The sequence below is a fragment of the Thunnus albacares genome, chromosome 17 (genome assembly GCF_914725855.1).
Source record: "Thunnus albacares chromosome 17, fThuAlb1.1, whole genome shotgun sequence".
Taxonomy (NCBI): domain Eukaryota; kingdom Metazoa; phylum Chordata; class Actinopteri; order Scombriformes; family Scombridae; genus Thunnus; species Thunnus albacares.
Window position 1 is genome coordinate 9339031 of NC_058122.1, and position 27578 is coordinate 9366608.

General features: G+C 39.2%; 1 protein-coding gene across 1 annotated transcript in view; it reads left to right on the top strand.

The window, feature by feature from the left end:
* The window catches only part of LOC122967818 (protein shisa-8), a 107403-nt gene that overhangs the window by 41941 nt on the left and 37884 nt on the right, over nucleotides 1–27578 (top strand). The window contains exon 2 of the mRNA XM_044332645.1: nucleotides 7970–8085. Coding sequence (XP_044188580.1) covers nucleotides 7970–8085 — 116 coding nt within the window. The remainder of the gene's footprint in view (nucleotides 1–7969; nucleotides 8086–27578) is intronic.

Genomic DNA, 27578 nt, shown 5'->3' on the forward strand with positions numbered 1-27578 from the left:
CAATAGAAAATATGCAACAAAGGCTGGGCATCAGTTAAAAGGGTAGAGGTAACATTGCAAACGGAGCGTTCAGAACAGACTGAAGCCCTGGCTTTTGACTAAAAAGCAACATTTTTACATACATTCAGCTCAGGTTTTGGAACTTTGATCATGTTTAACATAGACATCCAACATCATAACAGTATATAAATGACAGAAAAATCACCAAAAGCATGTTATGTCCCCTATAAGAGTAAGCTTAAGTGGAACTTGATTACCAACTCTACAGAGAGAAAATAGTTATCAGAGACCCCCACAACCATCATGTGAAAAAGTAGAAGGTAAAAGAGTTTAAAAGAGGTTCAAGAATTATTATTATTTTGTATACTGTTGGTACTGTTAGTGTATCAAGTGGAAGGTAAAATAAACAAGAGGGTATATTTTTCAGACAGGACGCTGGTATTCCAAACAGGTTAAGCAATGTTATCCAGTTCAAAAAAAATTTTTTTTACCATATTTGTGAATGCAGTCATATATTGTTTGAGCTTGTGTGTGTGCTGGTATAGGGCTCCTATGTCCTTATATCATGCTGTATCATTTCAAGAGTGCTAATATTGCAAGTTGGGATAGTTTATGTGACAGTTTCCTCAGGGAGGGGAAGAGAAATGAGAGAGAAAGGGGCGAGAATACTTCAAGGGAAGAAAGAAAAGGAGAAATAGAAATTGGGCCAAAGGGTGAGACAGACCAGACACAACGATGAGAGAGTGCAAGAGAGGCAGAATCAGAGGACTGAAAGGGGAAGAGAGGAATAGACGGACAGTTGATACAGGGAGAGATACAGTAAAAGGCTTGTAGCAACAGAAAAGAAGCAGGGGGAGAGATAGCAGGGGGGTTGAGGGGATAAAGTCAGACGCGGAAAGTTGAAATGATAAGACAGACAGGATTAGAAGAGGAGAGAAAAAAAAGGAAGATGTTTCTAGGGAGATAGAGGATGTAGAGAACAACAAGTACTCAACAAAAGCACTCTTAAACATTCTGGAGGGGATGAAAGCAAGAGACATAGAGCAAGTGGGAGGGGAGGCGAGAGAGTGACGGCGACACAGCCCGCTTTATTACCACCGAGAATGAGAGAGGGGGCAAAAGAATGGAAGACAGATGAAGTAATGGAATGGAAGTGGACAGATTTTAATGAGATGAGAGAGAGAAAATGGATTGGCTAGCAAGTAGAAAATGAAAAGGGCAATTGAGAGCAGACTGCGGTACTCTATGTGTGTGTATCATAATACTACCCAGTTTGTGGAAACATTTTATGGGTATTTCATGCCCTTGCATGTGCTTTTTCAGTCAATAACTGTCCTAATTTCCCAATGGAAATCATTAAAGTTTCATTGTATCTGTTAAACTTTGTCATTTAAGAATAAATTCAATTTCTGAGTTTGTACATATTTACACATTTTTTTTGCCAGGATATGACATTTCAATTTTTTCAACATTATTTTTTCCCAGAGAGGTTTTGCTGATCTGGGTGTTTCTCAGCAACACCCTGCTTTACTTTCATACACTTACATGTTGACACCGGGGAGCTGCCCAGGTGCAACCACTGATGACTGCTGGTCACTGTGTGCAGCTCCACTGGAGCAGCTGAGGATTGCTTAATGGCACCTTAGCAGTGAGAGGAGTGTCAAGGGAGAGGAAAGAAATACCAGTTTCATTTCAGATTTTTCTTACCTGATACTTATGGTTTTACACTACACAGTAACTTTGAGTCTGTGCTGAAATCACCTCTAGGCATCACTGGGAATACTGAAACTTTGGAAAGATAAATACATCAACACATCAACACTGCCCTTCACCTTCTTTGGTGTCTAGTAGAAATTAAACTGTAAAGCCCATGCCAAGGAGAGTAAAACATAATGCAGAAATATAGTGGAATCAACCAATGTTTTACCATTAACTTAATGTAAATGTATAATATATGTGTGTATGTGTGTGTGTGTGTGTGATTCATTTCAGGTTAATTCAAATTTAGGTCTCTAGGTTTCATTTTCAGACTTCTGTTCTGTTCAGTTCTTCTGACTCGAAGTCAAGTCTTGAATGAACATGAAATGATGAATGAACTGTTCAGTGTTCACTTGACTCATTGAATGAAGTTTCTAAAAAAACAGGATTAGCACATTGGCAGACTTACCAGCAAGCATTGTTGGAGAGTTAAACCTCTCCACAGACATACATGATAGAAACTCACTATGTGTTTTTAAAGTCCAACTGAAATTTTCTCCACTACAGCGCACATATTTGCGCTGTATATCACTTGTCCTGTGTTCTCCTTTGAGAAAAAAATCAAATATGCCAAAAGGAAGAAATTCATAGTTTAAATTCTTTGATTTCATGATTGTGCCCCATAGTTTTACATTATTTTGATGAAATAGCATTCCACCAGCCACATGCATAGATGTAGCTCTTATTGCGATACAGCAAGTTAAATCTTAAATAAAGTGATAATGTGGTGTTCAAACATAGGCAGAGCAGATGGTCACACTGAGCCTGATAGCATCCTGCCACACAACACACAAAGAGCCCCAGACTCTGAATAACAACCCACATTAGCTTTCCTGCTTAAATCTCCTTCTTATCTAACTTACAAACATGAACAAACGTCTTGTCCTGCACCTTAGCTTGTTGAATGAGCCACCAAACAAACATTTACCCAGAAAAAGTGCACCACTAACGTCAGGGAGCAGGCTAGTAGCTAATTAGCTGCTCAGCTGCAACTCATTAAACAGTTAACATACCTGCAAATGTCACTTTGATCCAATTAGATGCTGGTTTGTTCTTTGCTCTTCAAAATCCCTGTTAGCGTCACACTGTCTGCTCATGACTTTTAGCTACAGCTGTCTGTTCATTTTTCTCCATCCCGCATGGTGCAACACCAGTTATTTTTTTCCCTCTTTTTTTCTTCTGATCTACGGAGCGAAAACATTTTTTGTTTAACTGCCTGTTTCTCATAGTGCCGACGTTGGGATAACACAGTGCTGCAAATTACAACATGTAGTGTAAAATGTAGAACTTGAGTGGAGGGGGATATGAGATGTTCAAAGGGACAATCCTTGGAAGCACCACACAGTCCAGTAATAGGGAGGGTCCTTCTCAATGGAGAGTGAGAAGTGGGGGGGTTGAAAAGGGAAGGGTTTTATTTGTTGTTCGTGTTTTGTTGTTGTTTCATAGTTAGTTTATTTTATTGTAATAATCAGTTAAGAATGTGTGCAAGAGCTTATTGCACAGGGAGGAGAATAAATGTGTGTTCAATCTGTGACAGCTCAGAAATATCTTCATGATTGGGTTAGACCTGTTTATCTTCCGCTGTATATGTAAGACACAAAATATGGTTTATGGCTAAGTATGTAAGGATACTTTCTTGGAATATTAATGGAGTAAAAGATCTGGTAAAGAGGAGGACATGTTAGGTTATCTAAAATCTCAACAGACTGATGTGACATTTATCCAAGAAATTCACTCATAGGTGGTTAAACTTAAGAGATTGGTTGGGCAGGTATTCATTAAGTTATTCAACAGTAAGAAGTGTGGAGTAGCAATTTTGATTAATTGAATGTTGAATTATTAAAACAACAGAAATGTGAAGGGGAGACTTATCTGTGTGGAGGCCATAATCAATGAAATGAAGTTAAATCTGTATAATATATATGCTCCCATTTCGGAGGATGCTAATTTTTTTCATAAATTGAGTAAATTACTAGGTGGAGACTTAAAGCAAATTCAGGATAGTGTCATAGATAGAACAACCTATAATAAAAGTACCTAAGGACAGACTGGCAATACATCTACTCATGAAAGATTGAGGATTAGTGGACATTTGGAGATTAATTAACCCTAGAGAAAACAAGTACACTTTTTACTCTCATAAGCATAAATCCCACTCAAGAATGCAAAATTGGTGTTATTGCTCTCACAGATCATGCAACAGTGGAACTTTGTCTAGCAGCAGAAACAGACTCTATCAAAAGAAATAGGTGGAAAATACATCTCTATTTCAAGACCCAGTATATGACCAATTACTGTCTCAAGGCCTTAAGAGCTTTTTTAAAATTAATGTCGGATCTACAGGGACAATAGGCACAGTCTGGGAGGCATCTAAAGCGTTTATAAGGGATAAAATTATAACATAAAAAGAAAAGAGCACCGAGAAGTTGAGAAAATTGGCATATCAGCTAAAGGAAAAAGAAAAGCAATTGGCAAATAGTTATAGTGACTCATTACTTAAACAAGTGTGCACTTTGAAATTTGATTTAAGGAGATTTATAACAAAAAGGCTGAATATGCAGTTTAGATTGAAAACAATTGTTTATGAAAATGTGGAAAAATTGAGCAAACTATTTGCCAGACAGCTCAAACAAAAAGTTTGAGAGTGTAGAGTTGGATGCCCACATTTTTGGAATCGGCAGAGCAGCTATTCAATGCATGAAACCAGGAAAATCTCCAGGATTAGATGGTTTCCCAATGGAGTATCCTGGCACCTATTTTAACTGAACTTCAGAGTCAATTTCACAAGGGCAGCTTCCAAATACATTTAACAGGGCTGTAATATCATTGATCCTCAAGAAGGATAAGGATCCATTGGATCCAGGTAGTTTTCAACCTGTCAGTTTAGTCAATGTGGATTGTAAAGTTCTTACTAGAGTCCTGGCAATGAGACTTGAGAATATTTTACCAGATATTATTCATGAAGACCAGGAAGAATTTTTGAAGGGAAGGTTATCCTCAGACAACCTCAGATGGTTGCTCCATCTTTTATGGATGAGCCATCAAGAAAACATCCCAATAGCACCTTTCTCCCTTGATGCAGAGAAAGCATTTGATAGGTGTTTTTAAATACATGTCTAAGCTTTTGGGTTTGGGTCAGGATTTATCAACTGCGTTAAAATGATCTATACAGAGCCGAAAGCATCAGTCCTCACCAATGGACAAATATCCGCCTTTTTTCAAGTGGAAGTGGAAATTAAAAGAGTGAAGGCAGAGAGCAGAGAACATAAATTATTTTTGTATGCAGATGACATTCTTTGGCTATCCTCAGACCCGACTTCATTAGTCCCTATTTTTCCAGACACAATTGAAAGGTTCTCACAGATATCTGTCTATAAAATTAATTTGCACAAGTCTGAGGTTATGCCAGTATCCAAGGTTTGTCATCCAGCAGCACATTCATGTCAGCACTCTGTCTTATTCCAAGATACTTCAACCCTGATGGATACCATCAGGGATGAAGGAATGCACCAGCGCATTTCAATTCAAATGGATACCATCAAGGATGAAGTATCTTGGGATAAGACTGAGTGCTGACATGAACAATATAATACAACTTCATATGTCTCCACTACTTCAGAAAATAAAGAATAACCCAGATAAATGGAAATCAATCCATCTTATCCTTTGGGAAAAAAATAATACCATTAAAAGGTTTACCATTAAAATAATACCAGTAAAAAGTTTAACTACATATCAATGATGATACCAGTGACAATTTCTACAGGAATTCTCAAGCTGTATCATAACATAATTAAAGACTATTTATGGAATGGAAAGAAACTAAGAGCCGTTACGCAAAAGCTTTATGATCCAAGAAGTAAAGGAGGCCTAGCCTTGCCCAATGTAGAACTTTATAATATTGCATTTGAAATGGCAAAGCTAGCCAAACATTGGGCCAGCTATGGTTCACACCGTGGATAGACACAAACAGAAAAGGAAAACACAGCCCTATTCAAACCAATGAAGACCTTGTCACAGAATGCTATGGGTAGTCTGACTAGTGAGGAGAGTAATCCAATCTTGCAGCATTCCAGAGTAGTGTGGGCGAAGTTACATAAGATACTTGGGATATCCCAATACAGACAAGAGTGCTCTATTTGGAATAATCCATCTGTTAAAACAGGAAAGAAACCTTGTTTGTTGAAATCCTGGCTGGAGGGGAATTTGAATAAGATTGGAGACCTGTATAAGGATAGGGTGTCTTTGTCATTTCAAGAGATTAGAGAACATTTTGATCTGAAAGGGAAGGGGGATTTATGGAGGTGCCTCCAGTTAAAAAGTAGAATCAGAGCAACTGGCATCAAACCATGCGAGGGGGAAAATATGGTAAAATTATTTTTTGAATTACCTAGATCTGCTCACTCAGCCTCCGTCCTTTACAATATGGTTGCAGATGCTCAGTGTGGGAAGTGTGAAAATTTGAGACTAATTTGGCAAAAAGATCTGAATTGTAACATTGAGGAAGATGCATGGAAAGACAAACAAGTACAGAATGGTCCATTAGGGATGTTCAGGGTAAATTCACACATTATAAATTTATATACTATACTGTATATACCAGTATAGTATATACAGTATATACCAGTAAGAGTCCATAAAATGGACTTAATACAGAACAACTTGAGTTAGAAATGTAACTTAGAGGCAGGTACCCTCTTACACACATTGTGGGAATGTTCTTTGGTTTTTCCTCTCTGGCAAGAGGTTATAGGAAAATTGTGTGAATGGCTTGAAAAATCCTAACCAGAATCTCCCCCACTTTGTCTACTGAGAGAAAGATCAGAGTTACCACCAGAAATATCTAAAGCAGAATATGGTTTAGCACTGACAGTCTTCATCACTGCAGCTAGAATTATTCTTCATCACTGGAAAAGTCAGAATTTACTGACTGGGTTAAGCTGATGACTGATAATGCCTCCTTTGAATTGATGATAGCTAGATTAAATGACAATGAAGGAAAATTTTACCAGGTCTGGGATCATTTTCTCAGTTTTATAAAAGATGGAAATAGATATAACATGTAAGGAAAGGAAGACTATTATTCTATTTATTACCCTTCATAGTTGAGGATATATGGGATACAGTATTTAGTATCAAATCATGTGCTTTGTTATGTTATGTTTTTGTGCTGATATACAGTATATATTGATTTTTTTATCCTCTATGTATGTTGATTTAACATGGTTGTATTGTTTATATTGAAGTGTTTGTTTTTTTTCTTTTTTTCATATGATGTTTGACTAATCCAAAAATAAATACTTAAATGACAAAAAAAAAAACAGTGAGATTAACAGTCAGAAATATTCATAGGTCTTTTGATAGCAGCTCTGCAGGTCACAGCTGATTTGTTGACTATGTTGCTATAATTTCCTTGTCAGTGGTGACATGTTGATGACAAGCTTTTTTAAAAATCCTTGTTAATGTGTGCAAAATGGAAAGTTTATAAAAAACAATCAATTTTTCCACCGGTGTTGATCAGTGTAGCAATTAAACCAAAGCTTTATGCAGCTCTGTATGAGACACACTTTGACACATTTAAATAGAATTTAATCAACCAACTGGATTCAATCTGACACAAAACACAGATCATCATTTCCAGCTGCAGGTTCCTAAAGAGTTAAATGTGCATGTTGGAAGTCCTTTTCCTGCCCGTGTTCCAGTTTTGAGGAGGCATCAGAACTTGTTCAAAGGCATCAAACAATAAAAGATGGCAAGAGGGGAAGTTGTTTTATTTTTTATTATAAATGATTGACGCTCCCAGTTGGCAAACATCCAGAGACTCATCCTTTTCATCCTCGATTCCACTTTGTTGAATTTAATTCGGAAAGTTTTCTGTTTTGGGTTTGTTTTTATAGACATGAACAATCTGTTAGAAACTTGTCTTTATGTTCAGATAGAGCTATTAAGATGAAGGCTGTTTGGATGTAGTTTAAAGGGGATTTCCATATTATATCCACATGAACATTTGCTTCTTTTTTATAGCTTTTATCATCTATCTTTCTCTCGCCCAACTTTTCTCATCCAGTCTCTCTACTACTCTCCCTTTACTTTTTGTATACCTTCTCTCATCTACCTGACACCTGTGAGTTTGCATAGGACATACAAGTCTGTTTGTATGTTGGATGCTTTGATAAAGTGTGTAAATGTGTGTTTTTCCTCCTTCTTACAGGACTCTGACAGAGCTGCTGAAGCAGCCAGGGGAGGCAGGAGCAGTGGATGGAACCGGCATTCATCACCCAATAGGGACCAACGGCATCTCCGCCAGGGCTCTGCGCTCCAACAATGGTCAGTCTTCTAAATGTGTGTCTATATGCATTTGCACACATGGGTTTACATGCATACAAACTGAGCTAATGTAAAATGCTCTTTGTATAATGTTTTCCAAGTTAGAGAATGATAGAAATGATCTGATTTTTGAAACAATTCGAAGTTGATAAAACCAGGACTGAGCTACCTCATTGATATGATAATCAAAAGTTAAATTTTACTCAAAGATAACTCCTAAATTTCTGACACTAGGCTTAACAGACGGAGCCCAGGTTAAAAATGTATCATTAAAATCTGATGTGTTTAATGACCCGAATAACATAATTTTGAATTTTTCTTCATTGAGTTGGAGGAAGTTATTAGACATCCAGCATCTGATATCCGTTATACAGTTCTTTAAGAAAAGTGGATCCTGGTTTAACAGACACATTCAATTGTGTGTTATTGGCATAGCAATGAAAAGAAATCTTATCATTGTGTATTATTCGGCCATGTGGAAGCATGTGGATACAGAATAGAACAGGTCCTAGGACAGAGCCCTGTGGTACTCCACAGGTCATAGGTGTAGTGGATGATGTGAAGTTGCCAAGAGTAACTGTAAACTGCCTGTTTAAGAGGTAAGAGATGAACCACTCGAGAGCAGTGTCTGCAACTTCTTTAATGTCTCTTAGATGACAAATTAAAATACTATGATTTACTGTATCAAATGCAGAGCTTAAGTCAAGTGAAACCGACCATTCACCAGCATCAGCAGCAAGGACGAGATCATTGGTAACCCTAAGTAGAGCAGTCTCAGTGCTATACTTTGCTCAAAAAACAGATTGGAACTTTTCCAAAATATCATGTTAACTCATGTGAGCAGTTAATTTTTTATAGACAATCTTCTCTAAGATCTTTGAAATAAAAACACATACATGTTTAAATTCCTGCACCAGTGCTATTCCCCTTCGTCCCAATTATGCACTTGTACACTCATAGGTCTCACTCTCTGCTGTCTGTCTTACATGTAAATACACACACATGTGTCATCAATGTGCAAGGAGGCTCCAGGACAGACAGGTCATATTTAATTAAGATGTAATTAGCCGTGTTCTAGCTCTAAACCCATAGAGGGAACGCTGTGTCACCCATCTGTCTCCCTCTTTCTCTAGACACCTTTACCATACACACTGTCACACACACATATACATGCTCAATATAACCCAGTGCTTCTTCAGTGGATTGAGACTCAAATTAGTGGGCATATTTCCTGAGGGCTCATTTGTGATAAGAGTGATGGTGTGTTTTAGGACAAAGGTCCCTGTTGCCTCGCAATTGTGTCCTCTCCATCAAATGCAGCAGAAAATGTGAGCAGTCCTTTGTCCAGTTGTGTTTTATAACCAGGATGACTTATATTACTGTGTGGTAGGTCTTTATTGTAAAACACTTTAGTTGATATCTGGTTTCTCACCGGAGGTAGCCATAAAGCTATACGATATCAATAAACATAACTCACTAAAGATAGCGACTTGATGAAACATAAAAGCACAGATACAAACAAAGATACCAGATGTTTTGTAAGCGCTGGTTCATATATTAATCATTATAGCGTAAAGTTTTCTCATTTCACACTATCACAAATGCACACACTTATACATGCAGTATTTATCTACACATACAGACAAAAGGCTTCTCCCTTTACTTTCATCTTCCCACCATTGCATCTTTGGCCTCTTTTTCACCCCATACTGCGCTTATTAGCACTCCACTTTCTTCTGTCATGGTTTCCCTCGTTCCTTCCTCTTCTTTTTTCCCCTGCTATTAAATTCCCCCTTTTAACCCCTCTGCTTTCTCACATTCCTTTTTCTTCTGTAGTCCTCAACATCATTATCTAATAAGCCTTTCTGCACCATGCACATACATTTTTACTTCATTCAGTAGATAGCATGATAGCATTTTTGTTGAACTTTATTATTTGTTTAATTATCTTTTGGTAATTGTTTTTCAAATCTGATGAACCAGGTGGATGCACACATTTTCATAGATAGTTGAACTGTGAACCAGTAAGACACAAGTACATAACCACAAAGAATAAGTTGCTCTTTTTGGTTCCATCTTATAAATAAAGAAAATGTTTAGCTCTCAAAGTGTACTAATTTAAGTTTTCTGTCTCTTCCTCGACTCTACTTTCTCCTTCCTTCCAACACTCACTATATGTTTGACTGCAGAGACATATACATGCTGTAAAAGTCCAGCACTTAGGTAGAAGAATATACCACTCATGGTGGCAAGAAAAGCAGCAGGAGAGGAAGAATTAATCCTGTAGATCAAAAGATAATAAAAAAAGAGGAAGGAAGAGTGTGAGAGGTGTTAAAGGAGGGATAAACAAGACGGGCATATGGTGGAGAGAGAATGTGTGTGTGTGTGTGTGTGTGTGCGCATGTTGGGGGGTGAATGGGGGAACAGGGTGATGACAGTCAGGGCGATGGGATGAAGCCATCCTGATCCTGCTGTGTCAGCCGTCTACACATAATCACCTCTTAATTAAACACATTTAATCCTCCAGGCCACTTAGACAGAGAGAGAGAGAGAGGGAAAGAGAGAGAGAGAGAGAGAGAGACTGAGAGGAAAAAGAAAGAAATAAAGGGTGAGGTGAAAAAGAAAAAACAAAGACATGACGGTAGAGAGATGGGTTTGATGAGATAAAATAAATGTGTATAATGTTTATCACTTCACAGGTTACATTTAAAGTACTTGCCAGAGGAGGTTAATGCTTGTGTATGATTTCACTTTCACTTACAATGAAGAAAGCATTTTAAATTGAATATCTAAAGAAAAAGCACTTTGAATTTCATCTAGAAATGGATTCTGTAGCTGTTTTTAGCCACAATAGTAGCATGGCTCTATGGATGACTGACCAAGGTGTTCGGCAGTCGCACGGTGGTCTACCACTTTGCTCCAAACTGAAATATCTCAACGGATATATTGCCATGAAATTTGGCATAGTCATTCAAGGTCCCCAGGGGATGAAGACTAGTGATTTTGGTGATCCCCTAACTTTTCCACTAGCGCCATCATGAGGTTGTCATTTTTGGTTTGGAGTGAAATAGCTCGACAACATCTAAAAGATGGATTCATCAGCTTGTGATCAAATACTTGCAAAACTAATTACACTCCTACACTCAGCCTCAATTGTGTAAATGAGCAAATGCTAGAATGCTAACAGGCTAAGAGAAGAGGGTAAATATGGTAAACATCATACTTGCTGAAGTAAACACTAGTATATAGGTCAAAGCACCATTGTGCCAAAGTACAGCTTTACAATGTCGTTAGCATAGCTCTAGAATATTAATTTTTCAATTGTTTTAGTTGGTTAGTTAGTTAGTTGGTTAGTTAGTTAGTTAGTTAGTTAATGCCATGTGTCTTTAATACTTTAATTCCAGCCTGAGACTTTCTCTCTTTCCTGTTGATTTTAAAACTAAAGGTACAACTGCAGTTTCAAATAATAATTGCCATTTATCATTAACTTTTATAGTAGTTTCACACAACATTGGTCCTCTGTCTTTCTTGTTTGTTCACGCTGACTTGCTGACTTGCCTCCAATGAAGATAAAAGTGCAGAGAATGCAAAATTTTGACTTCAAATTATGATCCCTTTATCATGCCTTTCCAAGCAATTTCTCTAAACTAATTTCTAGGCAAAGTCTGCAGAGTGAAAATATCCATTATTTCTAAAACAAGGCTGTTCTCATCAAGATTTAAAACGCGCTAATAATGTTCCATTTGCTGCAAGAGAACAATGCAGAATATATAGTAGACAGTTTGCTATTCTTATCACTCTCCATTTATATAAAAAAATGTATATGCATTGATGCACTGATGCATTCAGCAGATTTTAGCTGTACAAGTTAGTAAGCAGTGAGAAGTATGAGAGCAACTGATTAGGATGGAAATACACTGAACAAGTTCTGAGCCTTTCCCCTAATGAAGACAGAAGCCAAATCCTCATGTTTCCTCCCTGAAAAAAAAAAATCTCCTTATCTACTTTGCACTCTTCTCCTGCTCTCCTGTGCTCATTTTCAAGGCAGATATATTTTTAATACCATGTAAGAGATGAACTAAGGAATAAAAGTGGCAAGATGTAAAATGTGAGGTTGGTATATTTGACAGAGAGAGAGGAATAATGGAAAGAGAGGGGAAAAGAAACAAACAGGGAGGAAAAGTATTAAGTTCATGCAACGGTCACAATGACTAAATTAGTGAAACAGGAAAACGAAAGTTTCTGTGTGGTTACAAAAGACGAAAAGAGAAAAGGGCATCAAGAGAGGCAGAGAGAAGTTATTGAGAAAGTCAAAGAACCAGTTAATGGGGAGTGGAGAGACAGACAGGAGGGAGGAGATGAAAATTAGATAAGGTTAAAAGAGACATACCTGAACAATGACATTACCAAGACAGGGAGAGGGCGAAAACAGAAAGCGAGGGTGAGAGGGACAGAGATGGTGGAGGTAAAGAAGGAAAGAGACAGAGAGATGAAAGGGAGTTGATGATGACGATGAGCGGTGGGTGTGACACTGTGTCAAAGGAAGGCTGAGAGAGTGAGAAAGACTGAGGAGAATGAAAAATATCGCTGCAGCTTTTTGACACTCTGTCTCCTCTTTTTGTGTGTGCGGCCTTGTGAGGGAGAGCAGGGGAAGGGGGAAAGAGATCAAAAGAGAGGCAGCAAGAGTGGGCGTAAAGGAGCAAAGGAGAGAAAGAAAGAGGACTAAAAGAGTAAGAGATAAGAGCAGGAGAGGGTGAGGCAGGGAGGGATGGACAGAGGCGGGGATAGAGAGAATAGATAGAAGAGACAATATGCTGCTAGCTGCGAGGGGGACAGCTGGTCAGCTTCTGCTCTGGTGTGGAGAGCTGCCCTGAGGACAGTCACCCTGCTCTGCACACACACACACACACACACATAAACCTGCTCATATATGTATACACACTCCCACAATTATATGCTATATGCAGATGGTTGCATGTATACATACAAACAAATTACACCCAAGCTTGTGTCACCTGAACACAGACGGGGTCACACACTTGCACGCATATTATGCTGTGTTTTACTGTGCAGATAGAGAGCAGAGACTGGGGGCGTTTCATGATGTGGAAGTAAAGGAAGTGTGGAGGAAAATAAAGAAATGATGAGTGAGATAAAAGAAAAGATTTGAAAGAATAATGGAAGAAGGAGTAGATGCTGTAGGAGGAGAGAGAGAAACTCTCCACAGACTAATGCAAGCAAAGGACTGGAAATCAGAGGAAGTAAAAAAAAAAAAAAGCCATAGGGTGCATGTAAGCAAGACAGTGAAGGATTATATAAATGTGAGAATGAGAGATGGAGAGCGGGTATCAAGCGATGGGATGTAAGTAAGAAAGTGTGGCAGGGGAGGAGGAGTGAGAGAAGAACAGATGGCAGGGACGAGCAGGAAGGAGGGAAGGAAGATGGAAAGCCGGGAATGCGAGAACGCTCCCAGATCACTTATAGCTGCTGTCAGCCATGCAAATGTTGCCTCTAATTGTTCACTGACTGCAGCACAGAGAAGCACACAAATTCTTATTTCTTTATTTTATCAAATTAGAGGCAGCTGATTTCAGCACCATGGACAGCTCCACTGAAGGCAACACAGACTCCCCCAAGGAAGTTTTCCCTCAACTGGGTTTGCAAGGACTTCCCTGTAATATATAATTAGACTGGAAAACCTCCAACCAACTTGTTAACTTTGAAAAAAAAAATCTTCTGAGGGAGCATCTATTATCAAATGTATTAATTAAAGCTGAATTCATAATGTTAAAACTGTCCTGTGCAAAATCTATCTATTGAAATTAATTTTCTTTTTGTAAGGATTCATTATATATATATATATATATATATATCCTTGGTGGCAAGTTCTTCTCTTATTTAGGCAAAACTGCAGTGATCAAAAAGGAGAAATCCTTGAAAGTTTTAATTATTTTTCCCCCTACATTAGTATTCTTCAGAGGGCATCAGTTTTGGGTTCTGACACTGTTGGTACCGCTAATTTGATTGGTGCAATATCTGTGATGGCAGGCATTAGAAATAATTTGTAATATCACTTAAATGACAATGGTCACCAGCAGTTAAAAGATAGGTTCACAAATGAATGTAAGTGACGTGAGACAAAATTTTCGGGCCTCATTTTGGGCAAAAATGTATTCAAAAGTTTGTTAAAGCTTTTATGAAGCTATTAATAAAATTAGTCAAATCAAGTTAAAGTCTTTTTATTACAAAGTTTCCTCTTTGTGCATCACTGGACAGTGTTTCCTTCTTTCCTGAGCTGCAGTGGAAGGATTGTATCAAAAAGAGGAAAATGTGAACTAAAAAAGCTGTAACACTATGTGGCTAATTCGAATGGCTGAACCTTCATATAAGCTTCAGAAAAACTTCTGACTGACATTTTTTTGCAATGAGGAATTGTAGATTTTGTCCCCCATCACTTACATTGAAAGTACATTAGGAAAGGATCCTTTAATGGCCAGTGTGAACATGAGCAATGATTACCACAAGAAAAACATGTGTCCATGTGTTCATACAGGCACTTGACTATTGTTTTAAGACGTACTTGAAAAATTGTGAACCGTGAAAAATCCTTTAACCAGCTTGAGTGGGGCAATGTTGTGTTTTTTACCATCTGTTATTTGAACACTCATGTAATTATTCAGTGTGCTGAGGTTACAGGATCAGCCTACTCACTGCTATGAGTTTTGAGAAATTTTCCACAATTGGACAGATGTAAGGGAGACAGCTAATGCTAGCTAGAATCCCTTCTTTATATAATGCACAACGAACTCAGCACTGAGTGTGCAGGAGGCAATGAGTCAGCAGGTGTTGATACATGAACAAAAAGTTTAGTGGGAGTCAGTGCTAACGTTAGCAAGCTAATCTCGTTAGTTGAGTTTGCTAGCTCCCATTTTCTGAGTCGAATAAAGATGTAACTGCTCGGTCGGACCACCCAAATGTTTAATGTTATGAAAGAAGACAGCATAAGTTGGTAAAGGTACATTAAAAGCGCTACAGTATGTGGACTTGTTGAAAAAGGAGGGAAAAACTTGCCAATATTCGTGGCTATACAGGGCTATGACGTTACAGAAGTTGAAAGCGCGTCTTCAATGCAACATGTGAACTAAAAAAGACCTACATGTATAACAGTTTTTGTACTAATTGATCAAACTACACAAATACTAAACAAATGATAGCCATTGCAACATCCATTTAAAACACGTTGAATAATGATGCCTTGGACCGTCTTATTAATGCACATGCACACATGTACTGCTTTATTCAGCAGTTCTCGCAGGTAACCTTCAAACACGCCCCTCTGTTACAGAAGTAAAAGACTTCAGTGCAGTATATCTGAGCTGAGCGGACTCCTCTTCTCCACTGGAGGTCTCTTCTAAGATAGGGAAGGATTTGCATTTGTGGGGCATAATTTGCATGTTGCTGGCCTGTGAGAGAGGAAATAAAAAAGTGGCAGAAAGAGAGAGAAATAAAAACATCAGAGTGAGGAGGTTGAGATGGAAGGAGGAAGCAGAGGTAGCGCAGGAGGAAAAGGAGAGAGAGAAAGAGAGAGGGAACGTGTGATGCAGAGGGAGGGAGGAAGGGGAGAGGAAGAGAGAGGGAGATAGGATCAGTGTGACACTGAAATCAAAACAAGGAAATGAGTATCATGGGAGCCTGCAGGACGGGTGTTAAGTGAAAAGACGTACTATAGGTGGGGGTTGGTCTGTGTGTGTGTGTGTGTGTTTGTGCAAAAGCATGTTAGCATCTGTGTGAGAAAGAGAGTGTTTGTTTACATCTGTGCGCCCTTGATTCGTGTGGATCGTCACTACAGTGCCACATGGGGCCAGTGCCAATTATATCCACACTGAGCTCGTCAACCAGCAACACAGAGAGAGAGGGGGGGAGGGGATGGAGTCAAACAGAGCAAAAAATGTATTGAGAATATGTTTTATGTGAGTATATGTGTGTGTATGAGTTTATGTTCATAAAAGCATGAAAACATGCACTCATGCATGAACGTACTGTACTGTACATACATCAGGTGGCCAACTTGTCTTTTACTCCAGTTGCTTCCTTACCATTACTGTATGTCTGACTGACAGGCCCCTAGCTGTTAGCTGTTTTATGGCCTTTTTTAATCTAATTAGCATTTCACAGGATGTGCATCTGACTTTTGCTGACCTCACTAGTATCATGATGACTGCAGTGGCCTTCGACCGACCCACAACTGCTGGTTTCATATGTACAACCGGATTTAATGAAGCAGAGTATCACATTATATGAGATCACAGGAATGTGTTTAGCGGCTTTAATGCAGATGTCAGTGCATGATACTGCACTGTAAACCTTAATGAAATTGTAAGTAGAAACCACCAGTGTTGAAGCCAGTGCAGAGGGAAGAGCTTTAAGATGCAGCTGCTGCAAAGGCCACATAGGTATTAATAGTAAAATCAACACTTTATACAAATGTAAATACGTTTTTACACAAGAGGATACTGTAGACTCACAGTTGATAATTTGAGTATTTTGTATGTAAAATAAGTCGTGTTTTATCATATTTAAATGATAATTTAATGATTATGATTATTTCTATCTGTATATGTGCTGAGACACCCAACATGCTATTTTCACCATTACTGGAGACACTTCTGCAGAAAGACTCAAGCTCAGCCGTGGTGGCGGCAGCTTGCTTGTCCTACATCGGCTGCTCCCAGGATATAGGAATTATAATGTATATCTTCATTTATTTTTTCATTTATTTTACTCCAAAAAACTGACAGGATACCAGAAAAACAGTAAATGTAACTCCAAGATTCAATATATTTGTCCAGGAACTGATGGATTACATAGTGTCATCGTTTTTGTGTTTCTACAAGCTATGACAGTAAGAAAACTTGTTATTGCTGTATTTTTCTATTCGCAATGGAATAATTTTTGTGTATGTATATTTATACAAAAATATGCTTTCATTTTACAATTTTTGTTTATCAAGACTAAGGAAGAAACAAAAAATCTGATGAATCTAATGTGGTTCTTTTACAGGAAAAGATGAATAGACTTACGCATAAGCAGACTTTAAATCTGCATATTTCTAGTTCTCCATATTAGACTTTAGTCAGACTGCAGCATGTCAACCTCATTCATCATCCTCTTACTCTTTTAATATCCTATTTTCTTAATCTTCTCCCAATCTCAGTTTTCCTCCTAATTCTATCTGACCCATGCTTACCTCATACTATGTTAATTTGCATGTTGTAGACCTTTGTGTGCTTTTTCCTGTTTGACTCTTGAGTTTCTCCCTCTGGGTCTTTATTTCTTTCTCTTGGCATTGATATGAGTCGTGCAATAATCTGTTATAGACGGGAAATGTGAGTCTGCATTTCCCTTCTCTACATCAACATCTAACTTTTCTTTCTCTTCCTTTCTCTCGTTTTCTCCTCCCTCAGGCAAAACTATCTCTATCTCCCCCTCCGTACCAAACTATACTGACACAGCTGAATCCGCTGAACATCCGAAAAGCATGCTCATCATTTCAATGATTTTCTCTTTAGATATATGGAATATTTTTAGCGCTTCCTATAGCTGCGCGCTAGAATCTGTTAATACGCATTTAATCACATGTGCATTTTTATTTACATATTTGTCAGAGTTGCAAATATTTTCATGAGTTTCTTGAGTCATCAGTTTCCTTTGATGATTTAACTTGAACTTAACACTTGTGCACAGTCATCTCACATGACTGGAAAGGCCTGTTTTTTGGCTTTAAGTAGTTGTCTCCTTTTCAGATGAATCTGTGATGTTCCATTTTAAACATCAACAGTGATATTTTTCAGTTTCTGGTTCATCTAAGGTGGTATAGATTGCATTTGTGAAGCCCTCACGTTTCCATATATACGGTCAGGTTGAGATATTGGCACTGATTGTTAGGGTACGTAAATCAGGTTGATAATCCTCTGGTGCATCACTAGCTTTACTTATTCACTATCTCTCAGTCTTTCCCTTTCCAGTTCCCTCTCATTAGCCGCCATCATCCTCTGCCCTCTGCCATCTCTCTTCTTCTGTCATCTCTCTGTCCCGTCCCCTTCTATCTCCCTCTTCTTTCTTTCACTCTCTAAATCATAGCCTGAGCGTCTGCAGACTGAGCTGTCTGATCCCCCGTTTTTCCGACTGAACTCTAAAGTCACCCAGAAATGATCACAGAGCTGTAATAAATAGACCTGATTTTCCTTTTGGTGTTTTCAGGAGTTCAAGAGTTGAGTTGAGTTGAGTTGAAAGCTAACTTTTGGGGTTACAGGGACAAAACCTAGAGGCAATGTGATGGAAATGCAGTATTGAAGCCCCGAGGAAAAACAAAGATTAAAAACACAAACAGAAAAGAGTTAGTTGAAAACATAAACTTATATTTCACCTCTTAACGAAGACATCTGAATTGGGTGATGTAATTCAATAAAATCACCATATTGAACTAAAAAACAAAACAGAAAAAAATGAAAGTATACATTTTAAAGCATGAATATAGAAAATAAAATCGTTTGACAAGTGCGTGGGCGTGGATGGTGCTGTTCTATTCATCCTAGTTCTGTGAAGATCTGTCTCCGCTTTTGAAAGTCATCCAATTCACAGAGGAGGACTATCCAGAACAGGCTTATTAATAAGCCAGGGCAGTAGCAGATTACAGCTTTAGTGAGCCACCAAAACAATGACTGAAACGGACAAACATGCAGACGCATTCAGACAGACGGAAACAAAAAGCCAGAGGGGGTCAGTGGTTTGATTGGGATTACTAGCTGATCAACAGTATATAATGCAAACATCATAGGAGTACTGACACACACTGATGAGTAAGATAAGTAACACAAGTTAGCTTTTAAACCCTTCTGCAATTAACTTTTATAGATGTAATAATGATTTTTGATACCCCTGTGTTTTCTTTCTTATGTTTTCATACATTCATTCATTTTTACAGATACATTTACTTGTCTTATCCTGCTCAGAGCCATCGCTAACACTGAGGACACTGAGGTTATGCCCTCTTGGGTTTTTGTTGTTGTTGTTTTACATGCAAATATATGACTTTTAGGATCCTAGAGGGAGTGTATTCTACATTTAAAACCTTACATGATTATTAGGCAGACTTCAGTATTTTGAAAACTCAATATATGAAAAAATGAATTACTTTTAAACCCCAAAGCAGGAAAAAAATAAAAATAAAGAATCCAGTATCCAGGATTATGTTCCCGACAATGTGGAGAAAGCTTTTAGCCATTCATTTAGCCATTCATTTAGTCATTAATTTTTGGAAAAATACATTTACAGAAAATATAATTGACCAGTTAAATTAAACATGAAAAATCCAAATAATTAAAAAATGTATCAACCTTCTTTTTGGTGTCAAATTAATGAGTGGGGGTGGAGTGGTGCTTGGACATCAGTATTTCTAATATGCTTGCTATGGTCCTGCTGCTTGTTGGCTGTGTATTCATATATACACATACAGTACTGTACATTCATAACAACCACATACACACACACACACACACACACACACGCACACACACACACACACGCACACAATGGGGTTCTGGTAAGTTTATTCATTCTTTAATCTACACACCAAATGTCAGAGGATTCATAGCTTTCCATTTTCCATTTGAGTAGTACAAGTCTTCTAGCAGTAAGAGTAGAAATAGCATGTTGATCCTGCGAGGTTACTCCAAACGTTGCTGTAAGTGCACTGCATTCAATCTGTGTCAAGAAACAAGAAAATTGTTAACTTAGAGCAGGAGCAGAATATGCGTGAGGGCAGCTGTTGTTTGCTTATATCTGTCACATCTACAATCAATATTTTATTGGAAGTTGGCTAATTTGGACTTAGACCAATGTAGTCTTAAATTGTGTGACTGAGTGTTACAGAAGCCAACCCAATGATAAACTCCAGGTGATGGGTAGGCTCAGATAGACTGTCTGTCTGTGAGCCGTCTGATCGGAAGTCAGTTCATCTGATTGATCTTATTTGTACTAATGAATGTATAGATTTAGTTCTGGTTTGATCTGTGCTCTTGTTTGGTTGAAATTAATATACTTAGAGTGTTAACATGTGTGCATGAGAAGTGAAGATGTTTGAGTGTGTGTGTGAGTGTCTTTGCATACATACTGTCGTCCTATGTGCGTGCGTGTGGGTGTGTGTGTGTGTTTTTGTGTGTGCGCATTGATCCAGTGCAGTGTGGGGGTTATTTTTTCTGAGTCATTTGAAGAACACCAAACACCAGCCCCACGTGCCATGCAGTCCTGACAGACCCCCCTCCCACACACACACACACACACACACACACACACACACACGCACACACACACACACACACACACACACACACACACAGAGTAATGACAGCCATCATACAGTGTGGACAGACGATTCATAAATTGCAGCTCAATAGAGACAAATGACAGCACATATTGGCGCACGATTGTCATTGTGCGCTGTCTTAATGTGTGGGGTTAGTGTGTATTGTGTGTGTGTGTGTGTGTTTGTGTATACTGTATGTGTGTATCGGGGATGTCAAGAGAGGATGAGAGGGTTTTGTTGTGTCTGTCACCTCCTCTGCCTCCAGCCATCCCCAGGGGCAACCATTATGGATTGACACATTTTTACACATTTGACCTCAAAAAAAAAAAAAAATAGTTGCGTTACTCTTCGTGTGCGTGTGCGTGTGCGTGTGCGTGTGCGTGTGCGTGTGCGTGTGCGTGTGCGTGTGTGTGTGTGTGTGTGTGTGTGGTGTGTGTGTGAGCTCAAGCATGGTTGCATGTGCTTGCGTGTAAATGTTTCTGTGTTTGTATCCAAAAGACATGCGATAACCAAGCTTTCCCATGAATGTAGTAGAATGAGTCAAATGGATGAAATAACGCAAAATGAGTCTCTTTGTTCTTGTTAGGATGTTAGATGACAAACTGAAGATTTAAGGTTAAAGACATGGTGAGAAAAATACCATCTTTCAGTGTTTGGAAGGTTTCTTTCCACTCTGTATGCTTGCAAACGCACTTAGCAGCAGTGTATGTGCGGGCAGAGGTAGGCATTTTTATGTGTAGGCATGCGAGGCAGTTCAAAGGGAGAATGTGGATTTCCACGGATGTGAAGGGAGCGTGTGAATGTGCGTGTGTGTCTGTTGGATACTGATATGAGCCGCTGCTGAGCCCCTGAGTGAGGTGCGGTGCGTGGCTATACATTAAATGGCCCGGATTAGCCTCCACTGCTGCGGGCTCACTGATAGTATTACTGTTATGGAGCGACGGGGAGGGATCTTGCTCCATTTTGGATCTGTTATTCTGTCATAATGAGGCATAACCCCACTCATAGAGGACTCAATGGTTTCCTGGTTAATGCATCGGGCCGAGTGTAGCGCTTGTGCTGACTACCAGGAAGGAGATGACAGAGGGGAGAGCGTGTGTGAGAGAGAGAGCATGAAGGGCAGAAAATATGCCAACAAAAAGGTGCATTTACAAGGAAGGAAAAGACTACTCTGCCAGCCTGCTACTGTACGATTCAAGTGGACTATTGTGACAAGACCATTTGTTTCTGTCATTGTAATGTTCTGTGTAAGATAAATGATATAATGTACAAACTATCAACACAAAAGAATGCTTTATTGTCTTGATAGGATGGCGATTCGTCTTTTATCAGTCTGACCACATGATGAAACTACCCATGTGCCATCCGGTCGGTTAATTATCTTTGTTCAACACCACTCTGAGAATCTGTACATGTGTGCCGTCATGTTCACTGTCAACTGGAGTAATTTTCCATAATCAAAGCAGCAATCTTGTACAAGCTCAATCTAACCATTACAAGCTTAAAGATGATATCAGATGAAAGGAAACCTCATATCTCCATGAGAGAAATTAAGTGGCAAAACGTTGCTTGTTTTCATTTCCATTTTTTTTTTTTTTTTAAACTGTGTCATGCATCATTTATTATATTATTCATCATAGTCCTGCAGCCATGAGGTGTTTTGTCAATGACTGGGGACTGGGAAATAAATTGTTATAGGAAGATTAAAGGTGCGCAGTTTTCACAGGGCGTGACTGATTCACGAGCGCAACTTCACAAGTGAAACCAATAAGAAGTAACGGAGGAGGACGTGGCTTTGATAACGCTGTTTCCTTCTGTTTGTGAAGGTTGCTCCTACTGTGAGCTTAAATTGATGTAGTTATCACTAAAGAAACAGCAGCTACGCTAGGCTCTGCGTGGTAGCTCTTTGTGTGCGCGCGTGTGTGTGAGTGTATGTATGTGTGTGTCTCTGCAAGCTAAGCCAAATGATGCTGTAACATATCTGATTGAAATCAATCTACAACGGAAAGCCAGAGCTCTTGGAAAGCAGCACTGGAGTCCTTGGCACGCGCATGAACGCGCACACACACACATACACACACACACACACAAAAGAACAAGGAACCACAACGAGCAGCACACTTCTTAAGAGTCCAAAAACACACATGTGAGCACTGCACAAAATAATGACAACACACGTAAATGACACAAACACATATACACACTCTTTTTCCCTCTCTGTCCCACACACACACACACACACACACACACACACACACACACACACACACAAAACACACAATGCCACATCACATCACGTCATTTCAGAGAGCGTGTTTAACCTAATCACACTCAACCATGCGTGAGCCTCAGAGGGGGAGTCAGGTCTGTTATGACAGCCGATGTGCTGTGTGACGGCCACGGGGTTTAGAGAGCACCGACCAGCATCAGCCTACTTTTAATACACACACACACACACACACACACACACACACACACACACACACGACAAAGACCTGTGCAGAAAGACAAGAGATGGACATGTGGACAGAACAGGAAGCGACGACTGCGAGGCAGACTGAGTGACTAATTGTACGGTTCATTTCCGTATCGCTAACCTGTGAGCGGGCAAACATCGGGCTGCAGCCCCCCCTCCGTCCCCACGTCTGATCAGATTTGTCCCGTGAAACATCTCAGGGAAATCTTTTGTTTTCAGTTTCAGTGGTTTGGTGATTCAGTATTTACCTGTGGGGAAATAATAGTGGTGAGACAGGAACCTGAATGAGTAGGAGAGTCATATTTACATGTTGAGTATGAGTATGATCTGTAAATATTCCGCATGGAGTCTGGCGTCAAACATACAAGTCCTCCTATTGAACAGTTGGGTTCATTTATTATAACAGTTACATCAATCACTGGAACCTACAGAAGAAGACCTTCACTGTGCGTACGTGTGTGTGTGTGTGTGTGTGTGTGTGTGTGTGTGTGTGTGTGTGTGTGTGACAGACAAGGTGAGATTGTCATATAACATATTGAAGCCATATACCACTGCCAGTATGCTGCTGCATAAATGACAGATATCATTTAGCCTATCTAACAGCAGCAGAAGTGCTCTCTCTCATTCTCTCTGTCACTGTCACACACACACACACAGACACACACACAAACACACACAGTGTCATACTTTTGTTATTATTAAAAACAAATATCTCTCTTAATCGACTCATTCATTCTCAAACATTAACTTAATCCCACATAGGATGTCATTCAAACCTCCCCCTGCCCACTGTCATTTTTTCACAGCGCTCATTCTTGTCCCAATACTCACACCATATGTTGAAACACTGCTGCAATCCCAGCCTGCCAATTACAAATCTGCAACACAAGGACGAATCAACACATCACTTATACCTCACATTAAACTGTGATCTGCATCTGGATGCTGTCTGGATAATTATCATTTTGAAAGTGCCCTTGTATTCACACCTGGAAATTACACACATATGTAGAGGAATGTCACCATTCTGTCCACATTGTGATTGATTCTTTTTCATCAATACTCATTAATGTAGACCACTACAGTACACCATGTGGGGGAGTGGTTGGTCCTTCAATACAAACTAAGATAGTAGAGGTGATGTCATTGCTTCATTTCGTCACATATTGCTGCTCTGCCATGTGCTCTGAAACACACACTGTTCTCTTTTTCTTTAATGCTATCTAACTGTCATTGTCATCCAACACGATGCTATCAATCGTCAGGCTTCTTGTTGGCTACAAGGACAAGAATCGCTCCATTGTGTTCTGAGCAGCAGCTGTGATTTTTCCACCTGTGATGGTAACTATGAAACTGAATACAAATTTGGTGTTTAGAAAATATGGATGTTAATCACACAGATATTTCTATGAATGAGAAACTGTTAAAAACAAAGCTTCCAATAAAATGTCATCAAAATTACATTTCAATATTTTTTTTATGCATTTAATATTTCGTATTAATCTGTGTGTGCATTCTTTATGGACAATATCTCGCCAAATTGCTTTAAAACTGACTGGCTGGCTGAACTGAGTAATGATTAGTTACATGGTTGAAATATGACTAAACCTATTTTTTGCTCAGTTTTATTTAATGATGAAAAGGAACATAATGCTAACATTTACAGTAGTAGTACAATATAATATAGCACACTACAGTATAGTATAGTATAGTATTGTACAGTTCAGTATAGTATAGTATAGTATAGTATAGTATAGTATAGTATAGTATATAGTAGTATATATATATATATATATATATATAGTATGTGCAGCATATGCATAGGTACAGAAACTAGATAATTTTACAATATTCACTTACTGCAATGGTTGATTTTTGTGCCGACACTCCTCTCTTCTGTGTTTGCTGGAATTGGAAATCCCAGCGTCAGTTTTGTCATTGGCTGGTTGCAGGGAGCGTTTCATGTCAGTCTGGCCTTTTTTGTGGACACAAATCCGTTTCTGGAGGTGCTTCACTCTGCCAAGAAATTACCTTGTTCAGTTCCTTTTCAGGAGTGGAGGTATTCGGAGCAGCTTTTTGTCAAATCCCATTTCTTTTTGTATCAAAAAAGATGGCGGCGGTTCAGAGAATATAAACACCACCTGTAAACACACACTTGGAGAAGCAAATTGAACTGAAAACAGCACTGTTGCTGCTGGAGCACTGAGACAGAGGGTTTGTTGACTTTTTACAACACAACCATATTTAATGTGCATTGGGGCATTCCTGCTTCCTGCGTGTGTGGCAGCGAAGAAAGGGAAGCGGAGAGAAAAAGACAATAAATAAATCACAGAAAGACAGATGACGAGATAACGAGGGAAGGCACAGTGTACGGTGGAAAAGGTTGCAAAAAGTGACACAAAGATAACACAAAGGTGTTGGGTACAGAAAAAGAAAAGACATGATGAGGAATAGTGAGAAAATGAGATAATCAGACAGACAAAGAAAGGAGTAAGACCAACACAGAAAACAGTTCCCTGGTGACACTGTGCTATTGATCTTAGCTTGTTGCTTAGAGAGTTTCTCTGAGATCAGGCTCAGCGCTGACACAGCCATCACAATGCATTATGGGGGATCAAAGAGAGGCCAGTGTTGGCCACCGTGCAGGAGCTGACGCCTGAGGGGGAGGAGAGAGCAGGAGCAAAGAGAAGGGAAGGAGAAAGCGAGGGAAAGGAGAAACAGAGGAGGAGGAGGAAACACATTCTGCTAAAGAGGATTTTCAATCACATCCCGTCATTCGCTGTGGCATCTCAATCGTTTACTATCGCCAGGAGACAAAGGGGGGGGAGGAGCACTAGAGGTGGAGAGGGTGAAAACATGAGAGGGAAAGCAAATTAGAGCACAGAAGAGAAAGTAAAGGAGTGATAGTGAGGGTGCCAAAAATAAAGATATGGGAGAGAAAGCGCAATGTGATAGCGTTTTGTATGTGTGTGTGTGCGCGCGCAAACAGAGGGGGGGATGTTTGTGCACGCGTGCGTGACAGATGGAGGCAATGGGGTGACAATGAGGTGAGAAACATGGTGGGACTCGGGGAGTGAAACTTGAAAGAGAAAGTGAGAAGGATGAGGAGAGGCAGGAGAGACTGCAGTTAGATCCAATAATGAACATGCATGGCAGTAAAACCTGTTTAAACCTGCACCAACACACTCTTCTTCTGCCCTTACTGCTCTCCACTCTTATTTATTTCTCAGTTTCTTGTCTATATTTTTGCTCTCTGTCTCTGTGTGTATCCCTCCACCCACTGTGTGAAATGTCACTGGACAGCTTACATGTGCTGGCTGCAGAGTGAGAGAAATGTCAAGCATGGTAAAACCGCTGACGTATCTTACTGTGCGTGCACGTGTGTGTGTGTGTGTGTGTGTGTGTACATGCTGAATTAAGTGTCTTGTGTGCATCATGCTGCAGTGACAGTTGAGGCATGTTCAAATGCAACACCCATGTGAACAAATACAGTCATAACAGTGACATATGGTTTTCATATTTTACTTAATGCACAGATTAAAATAGATAATTATTCTTTGACATACTGGTATTGTGAAAATGTTTTATTTTAACAAGATTCATTGAGTCATGCCTGAGGGGAAATTTAATGGGAATGTTTGGAATTTTGTACAACATCAAGTGGTCAATGGTGCTATGTTAGTGTTAGGATTTATAGCTTTGAGTTACAATAAGAGCCAGGGATGAGTTAGTTTAGTAAGATTACCATCAGATTATGTCTAATATTAATTTGGGGCTAGAATAATGATTGGATCAGGGTTAACCAGAGACAGCTACCGTTTTTGGTTTTTGAGTTTTTCAGAGGTTATAAAATCACTCATAAATCCTCACAAACATCATTCTGCGTGTGTGTTCATGTGTATGTGTTTTTATGCTTTGGGATGATGCTACTGTAGTTGGAGTGTTTGTATGCATGTTAGCACAGCCATGTGGCCCAGTGTGAGTGTGTTTTATAACACACCCTGAGGTGATACACTTCACTCAGCCCGTCTCCGTCAATAACAGGCTGAATCACATGTTACAAATGTCAAAGTCCTGACCTTGGCATATGAAGTCACGACTTCTTCTTAATGGCTCACTGTGATATTTTAGAAGGCGAGTATGATGCAGCATCATTTCAAGCAAAACAGACATTTAAATCATTTTACAGTGTTCATATGAGAAAGTCATAGCTCAGAGAAGAATTTATCCAGCAACCTTCAGACCAGTGGGGAAAATCAAGGCAGTTAAAGTATATGAGTAATATTGTCCTGCAGTGGAGGAACCCAAGTCACTTAACCTCTCCTTGTTCTTGTGGAGCTGGTCTGTGGTCACACTCTATGTGATGGGCAACTCTCAGGAGTGAGTAGTAGTAGCAGTAAAGTTTTAGCAATAAACATTATGAATGAAAATGAGCGCAGTGCTGAAAAAGATGGTGAGAACTTTCCCTGAGTAGATAAAGGTTACAAAGAGGTCAACTGTGTCAGGAACAGGTCACTGAGCTCAATTTGTGTCATCTGCTGTTTCCTAGTGGTTTGCCACTGAAGCTAATATGGTACATGTGCTTTTACTGATAACAACTTACAATATACAGTATGTCAGTTTCAAAGATTTCTTGTAGACCCTTATCACAAC